Below are 9,119 nucleotides of genomic sequence, written 5' to 3' on the forward strand. Positions count from 1 at the left end.
TATAAAATGTAAGGAAAACTATTGAAGAGATGATGAATGGAAAAGGAAGCTAAATATCATTCATATAAAGTAATAATAGAGGAAAAACAACATCATAAACTTACTGCACGGGAATTCCTACATAATAGATGCAAATTGTGTCCTTTGATTTCCAAAAATGTCAAATACAAGCTACAATGGTTCTCTCCTCAGGCTTTGATGAGACCTCACCTAAAACTAGGATAGTTGAGACAGTTTCCACAATTTAGGCTAAAGTTTAGGAGAGCATATCTCCTCATTAATTACAATTTTCCTCATAAAGTGAGGCAAAAACCAACTAAGAAACCTAAAGTGAGGGAGCGGAAGCTGGCTCGAGGTTTAGGGTTTAGCGCTTCAAGCCTGCAGAACCAGGATCAGATTTGGAAGCGCATAGGGTTAGAATAGTGGAACTGCTCAGAAGAGGACAAGGATTGACCCGACAAATGGTAAACGGGGGGTCCATTGGGACCCCATCCTTCAAACAAATAGTCATGCAAAAACAAGCAGCGCAGGAGGGAGTAAAGATAACAGGATATGGAAAGCTTCAGCAAGATAAAGGAACAGGCAAGGAGAAGAAACAAAGGGAGAGCAGAGAGGCAACTAGCAACCCAAAAATGAAAGGAAAAGAGAGCAATGGAAAGGAGGACAGCGGGAAGAAGGAAGACACAGGGCAAAGACACATAGCCCACAAAGATAAACAAACAAAGGGGGAAGGGGAACGAGAGGAAGGGAATCAATCAAGAGAAGAAGAGGAGAAAGAAACCGTACCAAGCCCCAGCAATGACAAAGCAACACGAGGAGCATGCAAACCCAAAAAAGCAGAAGCCCTAAGAGTGGTGATCACAGATCCGGAGATACAAGCCTATAGAGAACACATGTCGGAACATGCAGTAATCTGCAAGTTCATGGGACTGTGGCCAACAGAAAGAGCGCTATGTCAGTGGATCAAGCAGCAATGGAAACCCAAAGGTGATGTTAAACTACACCTAGGAGCGAAAGGTTTTTTTACTGTTGTTTTTACGAATTTAGAGGACAAGGATAGAGTATTTGATGGGGGTCCTTACTTCTTCGCTTCAGCTGGTCTCTACATGAGACCCTGGAAACCCAACTTCGTGCCAGAAAGAGAGACCTTCACACAGGTCCCAGTGTGGATCCGTCTTTTCTCCCTTCCAATAGACTACTGGGGCTTGTCGGCTCTAAAGCAAATAGGGGATCGACTAGGAACTTTCATCAAAGCCTCGGAAGCCACGCTGCAAAGAAGATACACTTCCTGCGCGAGGATTTGTGTGGAGATGGATGTTTCAGGAGCTTTACACGAAGGATTGTGGCTGGAGTACAGGGATGAAGACTATTTCCAAGCCATTGACTATGAGCAAATCCCCTTCCGTTGTAGAAAATGTCACGAACATGGACATTTAGTAAGAGAATGTCCATTAAACAAAACAGGGGAAGAACCTAAGAAAGAGCAAGCAGTAAAGAGTAGGGATGCCTTCATAAAGCCAAAAGCAAGACAAAGGGCTAACAGAAAAAGAACGAACAGAATAGGGTCAGCACAAGGCAACACCAGCAATGCCTTTGAAATCTTAGAGACAGATACGGATTCAGAAGAACAAAATAAGGAATCAAATACTAATGAAGGGAACAAAGAAATGACAGGCCATAAAACCAAAGAAGGGGAGGAACATCCCCTCAGAGCAGTAGTCCAAATGCAGGAGCCAACAGGGGAGCTAGATGAAGATGCAGATATGCTAACCAGTGATGGTGGAAGTGAGGAGATGGAGCTAAATGAGGTTTTAGAGCAGGAAGGAGTGAACTTACCAGTCATGGCAGAAAACTGGAAAACTCAAGGAATAGAAAACATTTCGGAAGAAGAGATTAGAAAGATCAATGATTTATTCATTGCAAGGCAGAAGGCGGAGTTGGACAGGCAAAATAGGAAATTAGGCATAGCGAAGGGAACAGGCAGCCATTCAAAGAGCCTTTTATGCAATTCAACCAGCTCGAAACAGAGAAGGAAGAGAGGCCGCAGAACAAACAGTGAAGTATTGCAGGAACTGGGTATTTTAATGTTAAACTCTGGTAAGATGAAGGCTCTGAATGCTTTCCCTTCTTACCAATAATCTGTCTAGTTAAAAATGAAAGTTATATCGTGGAATGCAAGAGGGCTTAATAGCCAAGCGAAACAAAGACTCCTAAAGAGAAAATTCCAAAAAGAGAAACCGGATATCATGTTCATACAGGAAACCAAGTGTGCTAACAACAACATGGTGAATATCAGCAAAAGGCTTGGTAAACACATAGAATTTATGGAAGTCGCCAGTCAAGGTTGGGAGGGAGGTTTAGTAACTCTATGGGACTCCCGTGTGATAAATATCCTCTCGACAGAAGCCACAAGATCGTTTATAGCCATGGAAACTCAAATGATAGGTAACTCTGAAACTTACTTATGCACAAATGTTTATGGACCTCAAAAGCTAGAAGATAAATTCTCTTTTCTCCGCTCTCTTTTAAATCTAAAGCTCAGATATCCCAGCTCGAAAATCATCATGGGTGGAGATTTTAATATGATAACCTCTCTTTTGGAAAAGAAAGGAGGGATTAGAAAACTCAATAAGGATGCTGAGCTCTTCGCTGAATTCATTGGTTCTGCCAAACTAGTGGACATCCAGCCAAAAAGTGGAACTTTCACATGGAATAATAGAAGAGGAGGTGAGAAGCAGATAGCCTCTCGATTAGATAGATTTCTTATTTCTGAAAGCATACTACTTGAAGGAATAATAGTGGAATCTGACATTCTTCCAAGTGGAGGATCGGATCATTGGCCAATCTCTCTGGTAGCGGCCATCCAAGGAACCCCCAGAAACAAGCCTTTCAGATTTGAGAAGTTTTGGTTGAATCACCCTAATTTTATTCAACTGGTGGAGAAATGGTGGCATGAACCAATGGACATCAGAGGAACCAGAATGTATAAACTTCAAAGCAAATTAAGAAACATCAAAAACAAAATTAAAGAATGGAATGCAACTGAGTTTGGGAACATATTCAAGGAGAAAACCATCATAGAGGAAAAGTTAGAACAGATTCACAAGGAATGGACTAATGGGCACAGCAACGAGGACTCAGCAGAACAGGAAAAAGTCCTGATGCAACAGTGGCAACTACGCTGTCAACAGGAAGAGACCTTATGGAAACAAAAATCCCGGATACAATGGCTAAAGGAAGGGGAACAGAACACCAAGTTCTTTCATAGGTCAGCGCTAGATTACAGAGGGGCCAATAAAATTCTTTGTCTCAACAATGAAAAAGGGGAAACTCTACAAAGTCACCAAGAAATAACAACACTGCTCACAAAGCACTTTAATCATATAGCTCAGGAGCCGAGAGTAGACAGAACGGAAGCAATTGAGGAACTAACTCAGGCCATTCCTAAAATTATTACCAATGAGCAAAACCTAGCTCTTAGAAGGGAAATCTCATTGGATGAGGTGGAAGAAGCTGTTAGAAGCATGCCGAATGATAAGGCACCTGGGCCTGATGGTTTTACCATCAACTTTTATAAAGCCTGCTGGAGCTTTGTTAAGACTGAAATATGGGAAGTAGTAGAAGATTCCAGATGCTCCTGCTCTATCCTTAAATCGCTAAATTCTACCTTCCTCGCTCTAATTCCAAAGGAAGAAGAGGCCAACTCCCCAGAGAAATTTAGACCTATAGCCTTATGCAATGTGATATATAAAATCATATCTAAAGTTATCGCCAACAGATTGAAACCCATTCTTCCTGGCCTCATTTCCGAAGAGCAGTCGGGGTATGTTGAAGGAAGACAAATTTTGGATAATATTTTACTAGCCCAGGAAATGGTTCACACTCTGCAGACTAGGAAAATAGCAGGAATGTTGATGCAGCTTGATCTTTCTAAAGCCTATGATAAGGTCAACTGGAACTACCTTGAAGCCATACTGAACGCTTTTGGCTTTGATAAACAGTGGACTAAATGGATTCTGGTCTTGATTAAATCCACTAAATTTTCTATCCTTGTCAACGGCTCCCCTTCCGACCCTTTCTCTCCCTCCCGTGGTATCAGACAAGGAGACCCTCTGTCTCCTTTCCTTTTTGTAATTCTTATGGAAGGTCTAAGCAGACTCATCCGCAAAGCAAAGGATGAAGGAAAAATCAAAGGACTACAGCCCCTTCTTTCCATACCAGCGACAACTCACCAGCAATTTGTGGATGACACAATGCTGCATGGGACGCCAACTGTGAAAGAAGCCATGGGATTCAAAAAAATACTAAATCTCTTCAGCAAGGCCTCAGGTATGGAAATTAATCTTTCAAAGTCCACTATATTTTTCTTCAATACACATTTGGCTATTCAGAAACATTTATCTAGTATTCTAGGCTTCCGAAGAGGCAGCCTCCCCTCAAAGTATCTGGGGGCCCCTCTGACGGACAAACCCTGGCAAAAGATACATTGGGAGAAAATTCTGGCTAAAATGGAGAAGAGATGTCAGCACTGGACCCACAGGGCCCTCAATTTCGCTGGGAGATTAGTCCTCACCAAAGTAGTATTGCAAGCCATTCCGCAGTACCTGCTCTCTATTATCCCTGCCCCAAAAGGAGTCCTACAGCAGATAAAGGTAATCCAAAGATCCTTTGTCTGGACTGGCAATGCGGAAAAAAAAAAAAAAAAAAAAAAAAAAAAAAAAAAAAATAAATAAATAAAAAATGGGCACTTGTAGCCTGGAACAAACTTTGCAAATCGAAAGAATTGGGGGGCTTAAATCTAGTGGATCCTTCCACTATCAACATGACCTGTGGAGCCAAGCTCTGGTGGAGATGGCTGAAGGAACCCAATCTCCCGTGGGCCAGACACTGGAAGGAAAAGTATACCCCAGAGTGCAACATTCAGGATCTAATCAGACTGCAGGAGGTTCCTGAAGGGTCTCCCATTTGGAATTTAGCAAGAAGGAATCACGACATTGTGCAGGATCACAGCTTTTGGGAAATCCGAAATGGGGAAACAGCTTTATTTTGGGAAGATGCTTGGCAGCAACTCCCGAAGCTTGAAAGACCAGAGTTGGCAGACCTTCAGAGACAGTGTCAGGAAAGGGGAAGATACACTGTCCATCAATACTGGAATCACAGCAGCAGGGACCAGGAATGGAGAGATTGGTTGTTCAATGACACAGAAGGTTCAAATGAGGAAAACAACAAAATAAGAGATCTGCTCAACCAGCTAAACAAAAGGAAGATAAGGAAAGCTGAAGAAAGAGACCAGCTAAGATGGGGCATGAAAGGGAGTGGTAATTTCACGCTCAAGGAAGCCAGAGAGCATCTCGAAAATACAGAGCAAATGGAGGTGATTCAATGGAGCAATAAGGTTTGGGATTCTCTGTTTTGGCCTAAGATTAAAACCTTCCTCTGGCTCCTGATGCGAAGGAAAACCCTCACGTGGGAAAATCTTCGCAAGAAAGGGTTTAATGGCCCATCTAGATGCCCCATGTGCAATTTGGCTGAAGAAACGATGAACCATCTCTTCAACACTTGCGACTGGGCTTGTCACCTGTGGAACTGGGCGGAAAACATTATGCAAAAGACAGATAGAACCAGGGACTCTATCCAGGACACCATCATGAATTGGCAGAGCGGGTATTCAAGTAATATAAGAATTAATAGCATATGGAAAACCTTGCCAGGATTTATAACCTGGACCATCTGGAAGGAACGGAATAGAAGAATCTTTCAGAATGAATACAGAGACATAGATCATTCGCTAGATACAATTACCCAAAATGTAAGACAATTAATCCTGGTAAAATGCAGAGCAGAACCAGATAACCAAGCTTCGGTTAGAGACTTACACATTTTAAAAGCTTTCAAATTGGACGACGGCAGAAGTATGGTCACCACGAACTGCCAGCAGAAACCAAGCACCGCGTCAATTGGCTGGACGCGTCCTCCTGCAGGCTTTCTCAAGTTGAATTTCGACGGAGCCTCCAGAGGCAATCCAGGCTTGGCGGGCATCGGGGGCATCATAAGGGACAATGCAGGGGAGATTCTACACATCTACAATAAAGCCTTAGGGGAAGGAACTAATAACGAGATGGAGTTTGCTGCCATGGAACAAGGACTCAGAATTCTCAGAGATGCACAGGTTGGAGCCGCGGTGGTTGAGGGAGACTCAGAGCTGGCAATCACAGCGGCAAGGAAGCTCTATGGGGGAGCGAAAGCAAGTAAGGTTACTAAACATTGGAGACTTGCCAAGGTTACAGACAACATCGCAGGAATGCTGGGAGAGCTGAAAGGTCTGATTTTTCAGGCTGTGCGACGGAAAGCTAATATGGTTGCGGACCATCTGGCGAACTATGGAATCGAGCACCCAAACACTACGTGGGACAGCTGTTGGCAGAATGTAGACTGCCCGGAATTAAAAGAAAAGTGCACCAAGCTCTCCAGGCAAGATCTGGGTGACGACAATTGAGATTGATTGGTGGGAAGGCTACAACGACGTCATACCATGATGAGACATGCTGGCACTGCAGGCACCATTAAAGATTGGCAGGGGAAAGAAGGACACGCGAATCCGGCGCAGTTATGGCGCGAGCAGAAGAAAGATGATATATTATCAGATATGATGAATAAGGATATGCGCCGCCTAAGCCATGTCAAGGAGGGGGACACTTGGCAGGCACTGAAGCAGGAGAGAAAAGGTGACCGTAAGGGAAAGAATGCGAGTCACTACCAAAACAATTCGCCATCACGCAGAAGTAATTATGATATGACATGCAAGTTGCAAAGAAATAGGCGGTCTTCAGCCGGTAACATCCCAGGCAACCTCTATTTAACTTCAACCAAAGGCAAGGGAAAAAGCACTGTTCTATCGTGTTATAGGCCAGAACCCATCTATTCTGCTGAAAGCACCCAGAACTATACCGTGAGTGTAAGCACGATCATGGCAGGGGAAGGAAGCCGTAATGCCTCTGCTAACAAAGATCTCAAGGTGGCTAGAGAGATGTATGAAACTCGCACTTCGCAGAAGAACAAACGAAAGATTATTGACCTGGAAGCTATGGTCACTGAGGAAGAAAAGAAGCTGAAGGAGCAAGAAATAGAAGAGGAAGTGGATTGGCTTCAGGATCCAGGAACTGTCACCACGCGGGCTACCCAATTTGTGAGGACACAAGCAGAAAGATGGAGAATGAAAACACTATTAGCTAAAGCCTTAAGCATGCAGGGCAATTACGCGGAGCAATTGCGTAAGGTCCAGCACATCACTGAGGCTAAGACTGAGGAACACATAGCGATTTTAGAGAGCCTAGATTTCAAGGTTAGTGCGCTGGAACAACAGGTCGATATCATTACAAAGAAGCTTACGGTGCTAATCAAACTCTTAAGGCAAACTATTGGACAGGATGATAGGCAGGTCGAAAACCAAAAGGAAGAACCGGCGGGAGATTATCAAAGCAATCATCCCAAGCCTGCGCAGGCAGGCATCTCAATGTCTGAACCAGCTCCGGAGGCATCCAGGAACTATGTTGTGCTCAAGATGTAAAGGGGCTATTTCTACCGCGGCTGGTATTTGAGTTCTTTCGGCTGGTCTTATATGATCCTTTCTGTTATGCTGGTTAGTTGGTCTGTCGCTTCTGTAGTCTGTCTGCTGCCTCAGTTAGGCAGGTGTTTAGTTGTTTGTCTTTTTGTAAAGCTCTATGGCTATGCCACCCTGCGCGGTGTGCTCGTGGTAGTGTGGTTATCTCTTTTGGTCAATTTTGAAGATAGGCCTGCAGTCTGGCAGCCCTCTGTCTGCAAGTGCAGACTTTTTGTACTATATTTTCCTCTTTTTTAATATAACAAGCTGACTTACAAAAAAAAAAAGAGAACGCGCAGAAAGACATAGCCTTAGGTCTGCAGAATCCAATAGAATCTTACATTCAGGGCACAAAAGAACAAGAAGTAGTAAGCAGAGACAAGGGAGGCAGAGCACCTCCTCGAACCACAGGTCTGAAATAATCAAAATTCTTTCATGGAACAGCAGGGGACTTGGGCACCCCTCCAAAACCAATGCTCTAAAAGATCTTATAGTGCAGGAGAAACCATCCATCATATTACTACAGGAAACAAAACAAAGAGAATCAGAAATCAACAAGATCATTGGAAAGTATAAATATTATAAAGGAAGCATATGCGAAACCAGAGGGGCTTCTAGAGGAATTACCACCATCTGGAACCAAAATGATTGGCATAATGAAGCTGAGATAATTGATCAGCATTGGATAAAAACAGTTCTGAGAAATAGTATTAGCAATCAGCAGATTGTCATCTTTAATGTTTATCTACCCAATCATTACTGGGATAAAGAAATCTGTTGGGAAGCTCTTAGCAAACACATTATGGAAGAAGATAACAGCAACATCATAGTTGGCGGTGACTTCAACTTAATTCTGCATGCTAATGAAAAGCGTGGGGGGAACTTTCTGCCAGATCCTTTCAGGAACCAAATGGAAAATATAATGCACATTGGTGACTTGATAGATATATCTTCAAAAATCGCAAGTTCACATGGAGCAATAGTAGGCTAGGCAGCCACAATATCATGGAGAGGCTGGATCGATTCTTGGTCAATATCTCCCTCCTATCAACCTTCTCAACTGTCAACTCCTCCATCTTACCCTTTGTCGTTTCAGACCACTATCCAATCACTCTTGCATTGGATACTCACTGCGCCCTTGGTCCGCTTCCATTCAAATATAATCATATTTGGAGTGATTATCAAGCTGCCCGAAACATCATCCAGCTCACCTGAGGACAGCATATTGAAGGTTCCCTAGGTTACATATGGGAGAATAAATTAAAGAATGTGCAAAAAGTGCTTAGAAATTGGGCCAAATCGCACTATAAGGAGCCAGAAAAGGAAAAACGTGAGCTAAAACTCCAAATTGTTGAACTTCAATGTGCAATAGAACAAAAGGAATATCGCCAAAACGAAAAGATCCAAGAAGAAGAGCTGTACAATAAATTGAGCAGAATTAAAAGACAGGAGGAAGAAAAGTGGTGCATCAAATCAAGGCAAATATGGCTGGAAAGTGGGGACAAGAATACCTCCTTCT

General features: G+C 43.1%; 1 protein-coding gene across 1 annotated transcript; it reads left to right on the forward strand.

Annotated features, from left to right (window-relative positions):
• Positions 1-2,564: 2,564 nt before the first annotated feature.
• On the forward strand, positions 2,565-6,496 carry LOC149175363 (uncharacterized). The gene is made up of 3 exons (XM_089421121.1): positions 2,565-3,183; positions 3,388-4,652; positions 5,003-6,496. Exons 1-3 carry the CDS (start codon positions 2,565-2,567, stop codon positions 6,494-6,496), a joined length of 3,378 nt encoding a protein of 1,125 aa, XP_089277247.1.
• Positions 6,497-9,119: the final 2,623 nt, after the last annotated feature.

This window comes from Pinus tabuliformis, chromosome 4_1 (assembly GCF_031772625.1).
Source record: "Pinus tabuliformis cultivar Carrire ecotype Pingquan chromosome 4_1, CPIR1, whole genome shotgun sequence".
Taxonomy (NCBI): Eukaryota; Viridiplantae; Streptophyta; class Pinopsida; order Pinales; family Pinaceae; genus Pinus; species Pinus tabuliformis.

Excerpts from the sequence above, each read along its gene's own strand:
- LOC149175363 (XM_089421121.1), top strand. The coding sequence starts at position 2,565 with ATGGGTGGAGATTTTAATATGATAACCTCTCTTTTGGAAAAGAAAGGA. Across the intron at positions 3,184-3,387 it reads GCAACAGTGGCAACTACGCT|CTCAGGAGCCGAGAGTAGAC; the intron begins GTCAACAGGAAG and ends TTAATCATATAG. Across the intron at positions 4,653-5,002 it reads GAGTCCTACAGCAGATAAAG|GATCACAGCTTTTGGGAAAT; the intron begins GTAATCCAAAGA and ends GACATTGTGCAG.